At 42.7% G+C, this 17785-nt stretch overlaps 1 protein-coding gene across 4 annotated transcripts in view; it reads left to right on the forward strand.

The window, feature by feature from the left end:
• The window catches only part of USP37 (ubiquitin specific peptidase 37), a 131730-nt gene that overhangs the window by 101729 nt on the left and 12216 nt on the right, over nt 1-17785 (forward strand). For all 4 annotated transcript variants that reach the window (XM_017856809.1, XM_017856812.1, XM_017856811.1 and 1 more), the window contains 3 exons: nt 6016-6182; nt 12485-12545; nt 15962-16077. In XM_017856809.1, coding sequence (XP_017712298.1) covers nt 6016-6182; nt 12485-12545; nt 15962-16077 — 344 coding nt within the window. The remainder of the gene's footprint in view (nt 1-6015; nt 6183-12484; nt 12546-15961; nt 16078-17785) is intronic.

The following is a 17785-nucleotide window of genomic DNA, read 5'->3' on the forward strand; positions in this document are numbered from 1 at the left end:
TTACAGGTGTGAGCCACTGCACCTGGCCCCAGCTGATCTTTCTAACCAACGCCACAAAGATGCCAAGGGAAAAAGAAAAAAATCAAGGGAGACATGTTTTTTGGCCTGAGCAATTGGATAGATAGTGGTATCATTTGCTGATATGAGGAAGGCACAGTTGATGGGACAAGGGAGGAATAAAAATTAAACAGGCAAATGGAGATTTCACCTAGTCATTTCAATATACAAGTTTAAAACTCAGGGAAGAAATTCAGACTAGAGATATGAATTTGATATTTTGTCAGTTTGTGAGGCTATAGTAATATATGAGATCACTTATGCAGAGAGCTTAAGTAGAAAAGACAGTCTGAAGAAGTGTCATGATCCCTTTCTTTCAGCAGCCTGTTTTCTCAGTTTCTGATCTTAATTCCAAAATCTTTTCTTTGACCCTATTTTGATTGCCCACTTATAGAAGTCATTACCCTAGACCAGTCCTTCTCAAAATATGAACTTAGATCATGAAATATAATCTGTGAACTTCCTGGAAATGCCCATTCTTGATACCACCTCAGACCTACTGACTGAGAAACTCTGGATGTGGGGCTTAGCAGTCTCTGTTTTGATAGGCCCTCCGAGGGATTCTCATGCAATACTAAAGTGTGAAAACCACTTCCCTAGACTTTGTCGTCATCAATAACTGTACCACCTTTGAAATCTTTGTTTCAAATATCCTTCCCTCATCCTTCTTTCCGTCCAGCTTACCTAGTGTCATATTCCGACTTTATTACTTGATTTTTATGAACACTGCCAACCCATTGACTCTTACTTTTTTGCTGTTCAGCACCTCCCTCTTATCATCACTTCCTTTCTTAGGCAGCCACATGCCATATTTTGGTACCCTTTTATCTCCTTCCTCTTTTCTTCTGTTGCAGTAGCCTGACAAAACCCAAATTCCCAACTCAACTAGCTACTTTTTCCATACCTGCACCCAAGCTGCTGATGATTGCTAAAGAAAATCACAAAACTGTGTTGAGCGAACTTTCCTTAAACTCAGGACTACACTCTTAAATGGGCACTAAATGCTACTAGTCAGTTCGGTAATACTTTGTTTTCTCACTCTCCATGATGTCTTCCTGTAATCTGTACTTCTTTCTCTCTCTTTCTCCCTCTCTCTCTCCCTCCCTCAAATATGCCCAGGCCATTCTCATCTCAGAGCTTTTGCACTTAAGCTCCTTGAGGGCAAGCACCATGTTGCTTTAATTATCACTATATCCCCAGCTTCTACAACAGTACTCGGCACATAGATTCTCAATAAATATCTGTGACTTAACAGTTGCGCTGTCTTGTGAATCAACTGAGGAGGGGTAGAAATACTAAGTAAAGTTTCACAGTCTCTAGACACTAGCCAGAAGGAATAGTGTGTACAAAGACTCAGAAATGAGAAAGCCCACAGGAAGTTAGTGGACCTAAAAGAAAGTTCAGAGTGATCTGCATGACTGGAGCATATGGTTAAAGGGGAAATGCAAAAGATGAGACTAGAGATCTAAGTAGTCTCCGGTTTTTGCATGGCCTAAAGCCATGTTTAGGAATTTGGGCTTTTGTTTCAAAGGCATTAGGAAGTTATTGGATATTTTAAGCAAACAATTATTTTGTAAGGATTTATGCTTGAAGACAAGACCATTCTAGCTACAGAAGTTAGAGAAAAACTATAGTAATACCTGAGACCTCTTAGGAAATTGTTGCGGTAGTCCAAACCAGAAGTTAGTGGTGTCCTAAGCCAAGGTTTTGGCTTGAAAAAAAAAGTTGATGGATTCAAGAGATGGTTAGGAAATAATCATTTATCTTATGTGAGGAGTGAATGAAAGGGAGAAGTCAAATATGATCCTCAGATTTCTGTCTTTTAAAAGAAACTGTGGAAAATTATCTCATTCACTGAAATATAGAATATCAGGAAGAGAACGGGTTTCAATTAGGGTGTGGGGAAGAAGCAAACAGTATATTCAGTGTAAGAATGTTCAGTTAAACACATGAATCCCTTTTGATCCATTGTGCAATCTTTAAAAGTAGATTATTACTTCATGGCCATGTTTGTCCCCGTAGATTTTTAAATAGGTTCTGTATCTGTCTGATAATCTTATCCTGAAGACAAATGTATATTGACTTTAGCATCTTCAAGGAAACTTCCTTGATCTGCTTTCTAACACATGGATTAGTTACTAGTATAATCCAGGATTGTCTGAGGTACATTGAATCATTGAGTGCTCAAAATTATTAGTTAAGAAAAATTACTCTATCATATTTTTGAGTAGGTTTTGATAATAATAATACTCATTTTATACTCTAAAATAGCAACATCAACCCCCAAGTCTTCCTTCCACTTGAAATGCTCATCATCAGTTAACTTTGTATATCTCAGTTGCAAATTTCCAAAACAGATAATCTAATTGGTTGAGTCAAATAATCCATTCCCAGTTCAGCAGGCTTAGATGGGAGAGACAGGCAGGGTCATGTAGACTTCCAAGCTGCCCCTTCTAGGCCATGGGAAGGGTCGTTTCTCCAATAATAGAAGAAAGGAAGAAATTATTGACATCTCTAGGATAATTGTTTTTTGTGTGTTTAATTGGGATTATCTGTAATATAATTTTTCTGAACAATTGGGATTTTTCCACCAAATGAATCCTAAGTTTCTTTTCCTCTTTTAATAAATATTCAGCAATTCAGTACAACTCAAAATGCTAACTAGTTGCTGACTTAGAATCTAAAGCCAAGATGCTGTAAACTTCAGAGTTACCTGTGCTACAGAGAAATACAGTATTAGGGGCCGGGCGCAGTGGCTCACACCTGTAATCCCAGCACTTTGGGAGGCCATGGTAGGTGGATCACCTGAGGTCAGGAGTTCAAGACCAGCCTGGCCAACATGGTGAAACCCTGTCTCTACTAAAAATAAAAAATGAGCTGGCTGTGGTGGCACACGCCTGTAATCCAAGCTACTCAGGAGACTGAGGCAGAAAAATTCGCTTGAATCCAGGAGGTGGAGGTTGCGGTGAGCCGAGATTGTGCCACTGTTCTCCACCCTGGCCAACAGAGCAAGAGTCTTTCTCAAAAAATAAAATAAAATACAGTATTAGGGCAGGTAAAGAGCATATACAAACTCAATAACAATATGTATAGCATGAGTATATAAAGGTAATTCTTATTGGCCAGTTAAATACTTTTTGATGAGGAGGTTTACTTTAGTAATGTTTGATGTAGTTAACGCTTGTATTTGTATTGAAAATTACTATGGGCCAGGCATTGAAAATTACTATTACAGGTGGCTCAATCCTGTAATCCCAGCACTTTGGGAGGCCAAGGCTGATGGATCACCTGATGTCAGGAGGTCAAGACCAGCCTGACCAATATGGTGAAACCCCGCCTCTACTAAAAATACAAAATTAGCTGGGCGTGTTGGTGCATGCTACTTGGGAGGCTGAGGCAGGAGAATCCCAGCTACTTGGGAGGCTGAGGCAGGAGAATTGCTTGAATCTGGGAGGTGGAGGTTGCAATGAGCCACAATCATGCACTCCAGCCTGGGCAGCAAGAGTGAAACTCCGTCTCAAAAAAATAAAAATAATAATAATAATAATGATAATAATAAAGCTATTATGAAATGGCCGGGTATGGTGGCTCATGCCTGTTAATCCCAACACTTTGGGAGGCCGAGGTGGGCGGATCCCTTGAGGTCAGGAGTTCGAGACTAACCTGGCCAATATGGTGAAACCCCGTCTCTACTGAAAATATAAAAAATTAGCTAGGTGTTATGGTGCACACCTGTAATCCCAGCTACTCGGGAGGCTGAGGCAGGAGAATCACTTGAACCTAGAAGGCAGAGGTTGCAGTGAGCAGATACTGTGCCACTGCACTCCAGCCTGGGCGACAGAGCAAAACTCAGTCTGAAAAAAAAAAAATCATGAAATGTTATTGCTCTAACAATTCAGATAACCAGAAGAAAATCATAACTATCCTGTTTATTTTAGCTAGCCATAGTCTAGAAATTGAGAAGGAACAGGCCGGGAGGGGTGGCTCACACCTGTAATCCCAGCACTTTGGGAGGGCAAGGCAGGCGGATCACCTGAGGTCAGGAGTTCAAGACCAACCTGGCCAACATGGTGAAACCCTATCTCTACAAAAAAAATATAAAAATTAGGCCAGGGGGCCAGGCCCGGTGGCTCAAGCCTGTAATCCCAGCACTTTGGGAGGCCGAGACGGGCGGATCACGAGGTCAGGAGATCGAGACCATCCTGGCTAACACAGTGAAACCCCATCTCTACTAAAACTACAAAAAAAAACTAGCCGGGCGAGGTGGTGGCGCCTGTAGTCCCAGCTACCCGGGAGGCTGAGGCAGGAGAATGGCGTGAACCCGGGAGGCGGAGCTTGCAGTGAGCTGAGATCCGGCCACAGCACCCCAACCTGGGTGACAGAGCAAGACTCCGTCTCAAAAAAAAAAAAAAAAAAAAAAAATTAGGCCAGGCATGGTGGCTCATGCCTGTAATCTCAGCACTTTGGGAGGCCGAGGTAGTCCGATCAACGAGGTCAGGAGTTCGAGACCAGCCTGACCAAGATGGTGAAACCTCATCTCTACTAAAAATACAAAAATTAGCCAGACATGGTGGCTAATTAGCCAGGCATAGTGGCCTGTAATCCCAGCTACTCGGAAGGCTGAAGCAGGAGAATCGCTTGAACCCTAGAGGCAAAGGTTGCAGTGAGCCGAGATCGCACCACTGCACTCCAGCCTGAGCAACAGAGCGAGACTCCATCTCAGAGAACTGTGTGTGTGTGTATATATATATATATATATAAAATATGTATGTATACATATATGTGTGTGTATATGTATATATATACATATATGTGTGTGTGTGTATATATATATAAATTAGCCGGGCATGGTGGCGGGCACCTGCAGTCCCAGCTACTCAGGAGTCTGAGGCGGAAGAATTGCTTGAAAGAGGTGGAGGTTGCAGTGAGTCACTGCACTCCAGCCTGGGGGTAGGGGGAGGGGAGGGGAGGGGAGTGGGGATTTCTTACCTTCCTGAATGTTTTAAACATACACTGTATGTTGCTATACACTCTTTTGATTTAGATATATACAATCCTTGTTTGATTATTAATGTTTAAACACATGTTCAACATACAGTGTGATAAATGGGGAAAATCAGCCAGGCACAGTGGCTCACACCTGTAATCTCAGCATTTTGGGAGCTCAAGGCGGGCAGATCACCTGAGATCAGGAGTTTGAGAGCAGCCTAGCCAATATAGTGAAACCTCATCTCTACTAAAACAAAAATCAGTTGGGCATGATGGCATGCGCCTTTAATCCCAGCTACTTGGTGGCTAAGGCACGAGAATTGCTTGAACGCAGGAGACAGAGGTTCCAGTGAGCCGAGATCGTGCCACTGGACTCCAGCCTGGGCGAGAGAGCGAGACACTGTCTCAAAAAAATAAATGGGGAAAATCTCTTGATCATTTTGGCCTAATTCTTACTTCATTTGCTTTAAACAATATTTTATTTCCAGTACTTGGTCAGGTGACACTATGACCTATGGCTGTTTTTTCTTCCCCATCTTTACATAGTGTGTTTCTGATGATTAATTAACTTTTAGAACCATTACTGTAGATCATTTGTTCTCAAAAAAGAAGAGTTTTGCTTTCCAGGGGACGTACGGTAATGTCTGTCATTTTTGGTTTTCACAACTGTAGAGGGTGGATGCTATTGACATCTAGTAGGTAGAGACCAGAAACACTGCTAAACGTTCTACAATGAACAGGACATACTCTTCGCCCCTCACCCCAACAAAAGCTTGTCCCACCCAAAATGTCAGCTCTAAGGTTGATCAACCCTGACGTAGATCTAGTAAGGTGAAATTGTATGTCCTAAGCAAATTATAGATGAAATTAGGGTAAATTCCTTTATAAACAGTAGGTGTCACTCTAGTTCAGAAATTTCCATTTATTAGAGAGGATTTTCCAAATTAATGTTATGTTCTGCTTCCTCAGATCCTGCCAGTTTTACTGAGATAACTAAAGACTGTGATGAGAATAAAGAAAACAAAACTCCAGAAGGATCTCAGGGAGAGGTTGATTGGCTCCAGCAGTATGATATGGAGCGTGAAAGGGAAGAGCAAGAGCTTCAGCAGGCACTGGCTCAGAGCCTTCAAGAGCAAGTAAGAGATATTTATATTGCTACTTTCTCTGTACTTATCTTTCCTGAGAAATAGAATAATAATAATTAATGTGTTGAGCACTTACTATGTGTCAGATATTGTTCCAGATGATTTACATACAGTAAGTCATTGGGGGAAAAAAAAGACTTGTTTGAGGCAGGGCTTGGTAGTTCATGCCTGTAATCTGAGTACTTTGGGAAGCTGAGGCGGACAGATCACTTGAGGCCAGGAGTTTGAGACCAGCCTAGCCATCATGACAAAACCCTGTCTACTAAAAATGTAAAACTTAGCCAGGCATGGTGACACATGCCTGTAGTCCCAGCTACTTGGGAGGCTGAGGCAGGAGAATCACTTGAACCCAGGAGGTGGAGGTTGCAGTCAGCTGAGATCACGCCACTGCACTCCAGCCTGGGTTTGAAACAGGTACCTGGGTAGTTTTTCTTTTTTTGAAAATCCAAATGCAATAAAATGTATTGTTGGTTACCTTTCATAACTATAATTCATTGCTTGCTAAAACAGGATGGGATATTGTAGATTATTCCTAGTCCAAATTTATTTTTTTTCTTTTTCTTTTTATTTTCTATTTTAATTTTTTAGAGACAGGGCCTTGTTATGTTGCCCAGGCTGGTTTTGAACTCCTGGACTGAAGCAGTCCTCCTCCTTTGGCCTCCGAAAGTGCTAGGACTACAGATGTGAGCCACCATGCCTGGCTTCCCAGTCTAGCATTATTTTGCAAGCTGCAGAAACAGCCAGTATATCACCATGATTTTATAATAATTTATTTAAGGCATTGTATTTGTTTTTGGTTATTTTCTAAGAATATAAATTTTTGTGAATTATTTGAACATAGAATTATTAGAAATAGTATCTAAAATCTAATTTTCAGATTTTAGTGTTAGAACATTTATCTGCCTTTCTGTTTATTTATTAACATAGGGTCTTGCTCAGTTGTCCAGGCTGGAATGCAGTGGCTTGATCATGACTCACTGCAGCTTCAAACTCCTGAGTTCAAGCAATTCTCCTACCTAGGTCTCTCAAGTACATGGGACCACAGGAGCACCCACCATGCCCAGCTCATTTTTTTATTTTTAGTAGAGACAGGGTCACTGTTGCCCAGGCTGTTCTCAAACTCCTGGGCTTAAGCAGTCCTCCCACCACAACCTCCCAAAGTGCAGGGATTATAGGGCATGAGCTATTTGCACCCAGCCCTTGCTCTTTTCTTTATGTAGTAACCTATTCTTCAGTGTTCACTTTATGCCACTTGTTTTCCACTGTTACAATCACCTGAAATATCAGATTTATAGGCAATAGGATCTGACTTACAGGTCTGATTTTTCATAGTTATCTAATCCTGTGCAATCCCAGTCATGTTAGTAAACATTTACCAAGACTCCCTGGAATGAGTGGGTAGGTTTAGTGCTTGTTTGAGGCCTGCTTTGGGTTCATCAGATAATCAGATTAAGAAATCTAAGCTGGGCACTGTGGCTCACGCCTGTAATCCCAGCACTTTGGGAGGCCAAAATGGGTGAATCCCTTAAGGCTAGGAGTTCTAAACCAGCCTGGCCAAAATGGTGACACTCTGTCTCCGCTAAAAATACATAGGCCGGGCGCGGTGGCTGAAGCCTTGTAATCCCAGCACTTTGGGAGGCCGAGACGGGTGGATCACGAGGTCAGGAGATAGAGACCATCCTGGCTAACATGGTGAAACCCCGTTTCTACTAAAAAATACAAAAAACTAGCCGGGCGAGGTGGCGGGCGCCTGTAGTCCCAGCTACTCAGGAGGCTGAGGCAGGAGAATGGCATAAACCCAGGAGGCGGAGGTTGCAGTGAGCTGAGATCCGGCCACTGCACTCCAGCCTGGGCAACAGAGCTGGTGTGCGCCTGTATTCCCAGCTACTCAGGAAGCTGAGACAGAAGAATCGCTTGAACCAGGATGCGGAGGTTGCAGTGAGCCGAGGTCTCGCCACTACACTCCAGCCTGAGAGACAGAGCAATACTCTGTCTCAAAAGAGAAAAGAAATCTATTTGGCCAGATAGGGTGGGTCATGCCTGTAATCCCAGCACTTTGGGAGGCTAAGACAGATGAATCACTTGAGCCCAGGAGTTTGAAACCAGCCTGGGCAACATGACAGAACCCTATCTCTACAGAAAATACAAAAATTAGCCAGATGTGGTGGTGCACACCTGTAGTCCCAGCTACTTGAGAGGCTGCTTGAGCCCAGGAGGCAGAGGTTGCAGTGAGCCAGGGTCATGCCATTCCACTCCAGCCTGGGCGACAGAGGAAGACTATCTCAAAAAAAGTAAATCTAGGCTGGCGCAGTGGCTCACACCTGTAATCCCAGCATTTTGGGAGGCCTAGGCGGGTGGAACACCTGAGGTCAGGAGTTTGAGACCAGCCTGGCCAACGTGACAAAATGCCATCTCTACTAAAAATACAAAAATTAGTCAGGTGTGGTGGCGCGCACTTGTAATCCCAGCTAGTAGGAAGGCTGAGGTACGAGAATCGCTTGAACCCAGGAGGTGGAGGTTACAGTGAGCTAAGACCATGCTACTGTACTTTTGCCTGGACTATAGAGCAAGACTCTGTCTCAAAAAAAAAAAAAGAAAGAAAAGAAATCTAATTTCTCTAGATCATTGGTTCTCAATCTTAACTGCACATTCAAATTAACTGGGGAGCTTTAAAAATACTGGAGTGGACTGGGTGTGGTGGCTCATGCCTGTAATTCCAGCACTTTGGGAGGCTGAGGCAGACAGATCATGAGATCAAGAGATTGAGACCATCCTGGCCAACTTGGTGAAACCCCATCTCTACTAAAAATACAAAAAAAATTAGCTGGGCATGGTGGCACGCACGTGTAGTCCCAGCTACTCTGGGGGCTGAGACAGGAGAATCGCTTGAACCCGGGAGGTGGAGGATGCAGTGAGCCAAGATCGTACCACTGCACTCCAGCCTGCTAACAGGCAAGACTCTCTCTCCAAATCTTCTCCAAAAAAAAAAAAAAAAAAAAAAAAAAAAATTCTTTAAAAATACTGAAAGTGGGCCAGGCGCAGTGGCCAAGCCTATATACCAGAACTTTTGGAGGCCAAGACGGGCGGAAATCCACGAGTCAGGAAATAGAGACCAATCCTGGCCTAATATGGGAAACCTCCGTCCTACTAAAAATACAAAAAACAGCCGGGCGAGTGGCGCTGCCTGTAGTCCAGCTACTCGGGAGGTTGAGGCAGGAGAATGGCGTAAACCCAGGAGGCGGAGCCTTGCAGTGAGCTGAGATCCGCCACTGGCACTCCAGCCGGCCGACAAGAGCGAGACTCCGTCTCAATAAAAAAAAAAAAAAAATACTGTGAGTGTTCTGCTCTGATACGATTGATCTGGAGTGTGGTCTGGGCATTTGGATCTCTCTTCTTTTAACATGGATTTTTAAAAGCTTCTCCCACTGATTTCTTTGTTTGTTTGTTTCTTTGTTTGTGATGGAGTCTCGCCCTGTTGCCCAGGCTAGGGTGCAATGGTGCGATCTTGGCTCACTGCAACCTCCGCCTCCTGGGTTCAAGCGATTCTCCTGCCTCAGCCTCCCGAGTATCTGGGATTACAGGGATGCCACCACACCTGACTAATTTTTGTATTTTTAGTAGAGAAGGGGGTTTCACAATGTTGGCCAGGCTGTTCTCAAACTCCTGACTGTGTGATCCGCCTTCCTGGGCCTCCCAGAGTGCTGGGATTACAGGCGTGAGCCTGGCCTCACTGATTTCAATGAGCAGCCAAGATTGAGAATTGCTATTTTAAAACCATTTCAGAACCAGCTGTTCCAGGGTTTTTTTGTTTGTTTGTTTTTCTTTTTCTTTTTTTGTAAGAAGTTCTACTCTAGCTATCTTGTCATCAAGATGGCAAACTATTTTACCAGTGATGTATCATAGTCATTTGTATTGGAAAACTTTTTTTTTTTTTGAAATGGAGTCTCGCTTTGTTGCCCAGGCTGGAGTACAGTGGCACCGTCTTGGCTCACTGCAGCCTCCCCGTCCTGGGTTCAAGTGATTCTTCTGCCTCAGCCTCCCAAGTAGCTGGGATTACAGGCACCCGCCACCATGCCTGGCTAATTTTTGTATTTTTAGTGGTGATAGGGTTACACCACATTAGCCCGTCTGGTTTTGAACTTCTGACCTCAAGTGATCCACCTGCCTTCGCCTCCCAAAGTGTAGAAGACTTACGTGTATGTTTGTTTGTATGTATGTATATGATGGAGTTTTGCTCTATCTCCCAGGCTGGAGTGTAGGGGCATGATCCTGGCTCCCTGCAACCTCTACCTCCCACGTTCAAGTGATTCTCCTGCCTCAGCCTCCCGAGTAGCTGGGATTACAGGTGCCCAGCTAATTTTTGCATTTTAGTAGAGACAGGATTTTGCCATGTTGGCCAGGCTCGTCTCGAATTCCTGACCTCAAGTGATCCACCTGTCTCAGCCTCCCAAAGTGCTGAGATTACAGGCATGAGCCACTGCACCCAGCCAAAACTTACTTTTAATATAAATGACCAAGGTCTGAGTTCTTAGCAAAAATTCCTTTATAGTGCATAAAAAGAAAAAATTCAGCACCTTTTTTCATAGATGAAAGACATTCATACTATTTGTTATCAGCTGACTCAGTTAAAACTTCTCAGCTATGAGGATAGGGTTATAAGAGGACGTGTCTTTAGTTTGGTATACCTGTGTCATTTTGTTAATAAGTAAGAGAGTCTTGCCTTTTGGTTTCAGAGTAGACTTATTCTGAAGAAAGTATAAAATAAATTTTTTAAAGTATAAAATAACTTTATACTCTAATATGAAAGTATATTTTTTCTTATTCATATGTTGTTTGTAAATTATCTTTTCTGAAGATGACGAAGGAAATTTTTTGTTATACTCAACGTTTCCCTGTCCTTATATAATGAAAATAGTCATCTATGCCGGGCGCGGTGGCTCACGCCTATAATCCCAGAATTTTTGGAAGCCAAGGTGGGAGGATCACTTGAGGCCGAGAGTTCGAGACCAGTCTGGGCAATAAAGCAAGCTCTCATCTCTACATAAATGAAAATAAAAATAGTCATCTAGTTTGAGACATTTCAGGAGATACTGAAGATACTTTTTTGTTGTTTTTTGAGAGTGTCGCTCTGTCACTCAGGCTGGAGTGCAGTGGTGCAACGTTGGCTCACTGCAAGCTTTGCCTCCCGGGTTCACGCCATTTTCCAGCCTTAGTCTCTCGAGTAGCTGGGACTACAGGCGCCTGCCACCACGCCCAGCTAATTTTTTGTATTTTTAGTAGAGATCGGGTTTCACGTGTTAACCAGGATGGTCTCGACCTCCTGACCTCGTGATTCACCCGCCTCAGTCTCCCAAAGTGCTGGGATTACAGGCATGAGCCACCCACACCTGGCCAGAAGGTACTATTTTTTTCTAAGAGAACCTCAGATATATCAGAAAATTAATAGTCAGTGGCATTCGTGTAGTATTTGCCAAGCATCCACTATATGTCTTGGTTTCTTCAGCAAGAATAAAAATAGAAACCTATGAATAATATCTTGTGGAAATGTTCGTCTCGCCGTCTGTTACAGACTTAAGGTGAGTGATATGTTAGAGCTGGCTCTCAAAATCAGCTCAGGAGAGCCAGTTATATGCCCTTCCCAACTCTGTGTTCACTGTCACGTTAGTAGCTTAAAATTGGCCATGGTGGGAGTATTTATACCGTGGAAATAGGAAAATGCTATAAATCAGGGGAAAGGAAAGACACAAATTTGTATCTACTATGTGCCCGGCACTTTGTTTTGTTTTGTTTTGTTTTTTATTTTTTTGAGACGGAGTTTCGTTCTTGTCGCCCAGGCTGGAGTGCAATGACGTGATCTTGGCTCACTACAACCTCCACCTCCCAGGTTCAAGTGATTCTCCTGACTCAGCCTCTCGAGTAGCTGGGATTACAGGAGCCTGCCACCACACCTGGCTAATTTTTATATTTTTAGTAGAGAAGGGGTTTCACCACGTTGTCCAGGCGGGTCTCGAACTCCGGACCTCAGGTGATCTGCCTGCCTCGGCCTCCCAAAGTGCTGGGATTACAGGCATGAGTTTACATGCCCAGCTTACTTCTAAGGTTGTGTTTTAAGAGGACAATGTTGAAAAAAGTAAAGAACTTCCCCACATTCCTCAAAAGGTAATATTCCAAACATCTGTCAGGTTACAGAAAGCATTCTTAGCAAATGCTTCCAGAGAAACTGATTTTATCTTCATTAAGTAAGTTTAATCAGTACCTCTTTAAATACCTTAGTTTTTGTTCTTTTCCCTTAGGAGGCTTGGGAACAGAAAGAAGATGATGACCTCAAAAGAGCTACCGAGTTAAGTCTTCAAGGTGTGGAGATCATTTTAATTACATTTTTTTAATGGTAAAATTACCATTCACACATAGAAGAACGTATAAAGAGAGTGTGTGTGTGTGTGTGTTTATTGTGGGGGATAGTGTGTGTGTGTGTGTGTGTGTGTGTGTGTGTGTGTGTGTGTGTGTGTGTTGTGGGGGATAGCCTCTCACTCTGTTACCCAGGCTGGAGTGCAGTGGTGCAGTCTTGGCTCACTGCAACCTCCACCTCCTGGGTACAAGCAATTCTCGTGCCTCAGCCTCCCGAGCAGCTGGAATTATTGGTTGTGCCACCACACCCAGCTAATTTTTGTATTTTTAGTAGAGATGGGGTTTCACCATGTTGGCCAAGACTGGTCTTGAACTCCTGGCTTCAAGTGATCCACCCACCTCAGCCTCCCAAAGTGCCGAGATTACAGGCTAAAATGTGTTTTTCGATAACAAATTTGAATACCTCCCAGGTAAAGAAATAGAACCTTAGAAGCAACCTTTATAGCTCTCCTTTTTGTCTTCCTCCCAGAGGAAACCACTAATCTAACATTTGTATTCATCTTCAGCTTGCTTTTTTCAAAATAATTTTTGTCATCTATACCCATATCTCTAACAATATGTTTTTTAATTTTGAAAATTAGCAGAAAATCTATCATCTGTTTAATGAAAGTTATAATTTTGTCACTGTTACGAGTCCTAGAAAAACATGATGTGGCTTCAGGTTCCCTGTGAATTTTCAAGAGCTTATTCTGGGGAAGTCAGTGGGCAGTCATGAGTGAGTGCATTCGGTAGCATAAGGTTCACATGTCATAGCATTTGGCAGAATTAATATGTGGACCAGGTATTAGAAGTCCATGAGATGGGAGACTGGAAGAAGTAGATATAGGAATCTGTTTCTCAAACGGCTTTTACCTAATCTTTATTTTATCCCCTCCCCCTCCTTATCCTCCAGTTTCAGAGGTACCTGGTTCCTGGTTCTTCCACGTCTTCATTTTTTTGGAGACAGGGGCTTGCTCTGTTGCCCAGGGGCTGGAGTGCAGAGGCTCGTTCTCTGTTCACTGCAACCTCTGCCTCCTGAATTTCAAGTGATTCTTGTGCCTCAGCCTCCTGAGTAGCAGGGACTACAGGCGTGCAGCACCACGCCCAGCTAATTTTTTTTTTTTTTTTTTTTTTTTAAGACAGAGTTTCATTCCTGTTGCCCAGGCTAGAGTGCAATGGCATGATCTTGGCTTACTCTGCAACCTCCACATCCCAGGTTCAAGCAGTTCTCCTGCCTCAGCTTCCCGAGTAGCTGGGATTACAGGCACCCACCAGCACGTCCAGCTAAATTTTGTATTTTTAGTAGAGATGGGGTTTCACCATGTTGGCCAGGCAGGTGTCGAACTCTTGACCTTAGGTGATCCACCTGCGTTGGCCTCCCAAAGTGCTGGGATTGCAGGCGTGAGCCACCGTGCCTGGGTTCCAGCTAATTTTTTGTGTTTGATTTTAGCAGAGATGGAGTTTTGGCGTGTTGCCCAGGCTGGTCACGAACTCCTGATCTTAGGCAGTTCACCCACCAGCCTCGGCCTCCCAAAGTCCTAGGATTAGAGGTGTGAGCCACCATGCCTGGCCTGGTTCTTCCATGTCTTCTTGTATCTTTTGAACATTCAGTGATGTAAATTAGATTAGTTTTCAACTTTTCCATTGCGGGCTTGGGGTATGGCTTTGGCTTTCTTAGGTCTGCTGAGTCAGTCACACATGTATTTCCAGCTTAGAATTTTGATGTTATATTCTCTTTTCCTATTCTTTGCATTCTTAGATTTTCTTTTTTCTTTTTCTTTCTTTTGAGACGGAGTTTCTCTCTTGTTGCCCAGGCTGGAGTGCGTGATCTCGGCTCACTGCAACCTCTGCCTCCCGAGTTCAAGTGATTCTCCTGCCTCAGCCTCCCAAGTAGCTGGGATTACAGGCATGAGCTACCATGCCCAGCTAATTTTGTATTTTTTAGTAGAGGTGGAATTCACCATTTTGGTCAGGCTGGTCTCCAACTCCTGACCTCAGGTGATCCACCCGCCTCGGCCTCCCAAAGTGCTGGGATTACAGGCGTGAACCGCCATACCCAGCCTCATTCTTAGATATTCATGTGATTGTAAGTCACACTATACTGTGATTTTAGTGAAGCTAATTATATATTAAAGCAAAAAACCATTTATGTACAAATACTCCTGGGATTCTTTATTTAACACCATTAGTAAAGATGGATGCTTCCAATGGACACATATTGTTAAAAAATATATAGATCTTATATTTGTTTAGTATATCTTAGGTGAAATTTAAGAGTTAAAGGTTGAATTTTCTTTAGCTTTTTTGGTACATTTCAAGAAATGAACTTTTTTTTTTTTTGAAACAGTCTCGCTCTGTTGCCAGGCTGGAGTGCAGTGGCACAATCTCGGCTCACTGCAAGGTCCACCTCCCAGGTTCAAGTGATTCTCCTGCCTCAGCTTCCTGAGTAGCTGGGACTACTGGCGTGTGCCACCATACCCGGCTGATTGTTGTATTTTTAGTAAAGAAGGAGTTTTACCATGTTGGCCAGGATGGTCTTGATCTCTTGACCTCTTGATCCACCTACCTCGGCCCCCTCAAAGTGCTGAGATTACAGGCATAAGCCACCACACCCGGCCAAGAGATGATTTAATACAAAGAAAAAAGAACATTGACCTTTTTATAATCCTTTTTCTGTAAGGATAATTTATGTTTGCTAATAACACCAAGTACTTGAAATCTAACATATATAGCTTATATAGAGTTTAGTGAAATTGGGTTATATGTAAAATTATATTCTTTTCTAATTTTATGCCTTTCTTATGAGGGTTAGATCCCTTTATCATATAAATATATTTAAAAGAAAAAGAGCGTTTATTTTACAGATACACATGTCTCCCATGTTCCCCAAGTGGGCTGAGCATGTTGGACCCTCTTATGTTTTATGTTTTCTTAGAATGATAAATGTGTACCTCAAGCTGTTTTATCTTTCTAATTATATCTCTTATGTCCGTTCCAAGAATTTTTTTTTTTTTTTTTTTTTAGACAGAGTTTTGCTCTTGTTGCTCAGGCTGGAGTGCAATGGCGCAATCTCAGGTCACTGCAACCTCCGCCTCCCGGGTTCAAGAGATTCTCCTGCCTCAGCCTCCCAAGTAGCTGAGATTACAGGCATTAGCCACCGCTCCCAGCTAATTTTTTTTTTTTTTTTTTTTTGTGTGTGTGTGTGTGTGTGTGTGTTTTTAGTAGAGACGAGGTTTCACTATGTTGGTCAGGCTGGTCTCGAACTCCTGAGCTCAGGTGATCCACCTGTCTCGGCCTCCCAAAGTGCTGGGATTACAGGCCTGAGCCACCGTGTCCAGTCTATTCCAAGAACTTTTATAAGATTTTGTGTTTGTATTCTTCAGAGTTTAACAACTCCTTTGTGGATGCATTGGGTTCTGATGAGGACTCTGGAAATGAGGATGTTTTTGATATGGAGTACACAGAAGCTGAAGCTGAGGAACTGAAAAGAAATGCTGAGGTAATTGTTTTCATCCCTGAGGACAGTTGGTCAGATTCAGTGTCACTCCTCCTGCTCTTTACTTGAAAGGCCCCACATTCAGTGTCCATTGCAGGTTCATTTTGGCCCTTGCACTAGCCATTACATGGTCTCATTTTCTCTTGTCATTTGCTGTTCATTTTTCACATGCAAGATTCAAAACAACAACAACAAAAAAAAACAGGAATACATCCTGACCACTTTGTATGCATGTTAGGTAAGAACTCAGTAAAGGCATGTGTATATTAAATTACCTTTAGTTGGCCAGGCGTGGTGACTCACGCCTGTAATCCCAGCACTTTGGGAAACTGGGGCAGGTGGATCACCTGAGGTCAGGAGTTCGAGACCAGCCTTACCAACATGGTGAAACCCCGTCTCTACTAAAAATGCAAAAATTAGCCAGGTGTGGTGACATATGCCTGTAATCCCAGCTACTTGGGAGGCAGAGGCAGGAGTATCGCCTGAACCTGGGAGGCAGAGGTTGCAGTGAACCACGATTGTGCCATTGTACTACAGCCTGGGCAACAAGAGCAAAACTCCATCTCGGGGAAAAAAAAAATTACCTTTAGTTACACTGAATAACTATCATCTTTATAGTTAAATACCAAAAACAGTTGTTGCTCACTGAAAACTGTTGAATTGGTGATGTTAATTAGGGCACATTGAACTCTTTTTTTTTTTTTTTTTTTTAACCCTTTTTTCTCCCTTAAATAATTGCTTTTTCCCCTCAAATTTTGATCATCCAGGATCCTAACACAATTACTGTCAGCACTTTGACATATTTCTTTGTTATTCTCACCTCCATGTATGCTTTTTTAAAAGTCATAAGTATAGTTTTTATTTCATTTGTTTTTTTTTTTGTTCTAGAGACAGAGTCTCACTGTGTTGCCCAGGCTGGCTTCAAACTCCTGGGCTCAAGGGATTTTCCTGCCTCAGCCTTCCAAATGACTGGGACTAGAGGCACACACTGCCGCACCCAGGTTATCCTGTTTGTTGAAGAGTAGTTATTTATAAGCTTATTTTTAATGCCTGTACTATATTGCCTCAAATGAATATCCTATTTATTTACTTTTTAGCTAACATTGAGTATTTGTCTAAGTTGTTTGTAATTTTTCACTATGATAAGAAGTTAGGAAACTGTATGCTTATAGCATTTTCCTTATTTTATTTTTTAATTTTTTTGAGACAGTCTCGCTCTGTCACCCAGGCTGGAGTGCAGTGACACAATCTCAGCTCACTGCAACTTCCTCCACCTCCTGGGCTCAAGCGATTCTCGTGCCTCAGCCACCTGAGTAGCTGGGATTGCAGGCAGGAGCCACTATGCCTGGCTAATTTTTGTATTTCCAGTAGAGATGCGGTTTCACCATGTTGGCTAGGCCGGTCTGGAATTCTTGGCCCTAAGGGATCCGCCCATCTCTGCCTCCCGAAGTATTGGGATTACAGGCCTGAGCCACCCTGTACCTAGCCGAACACAGAGTTTTTTTTTTTTTTTTTAAGGCAAGGTCTGTCACCCAGGCTAGAGTGCAGTGGCATGTGCTCTTGGCTCACGTGTTTGTTTTCTATATTTTAGAATTTCTTCTTTTATATTCTCCAGAAGTAAATTACTAAATTAAAGTTTATGAACATTTTAAATATCTGGTTTACATATAGCCATATTCCTTCCCTGATTTTTTTTTTTTTTTTTTTTTTT

The sequence above is a fragment of the Rhinopithecus bieti genome, unplaced genomic scaffold (genome assembly GCF_001698545.2).
Source record: "Rhinopithecus bieti isolate Rb0 unplaced genomic scaffold, ASM169854v2 scaffold_42532, whole genome shotgun sequence".
In the NCBI taxonomy this organism is placed as follows: domain Eukaryota; kingdom Metazoa; phylum Chordata; class Mammalia; order Primates; family Cercopithecidae; genus Rhinopithecus; species Rhinopithecus bieti.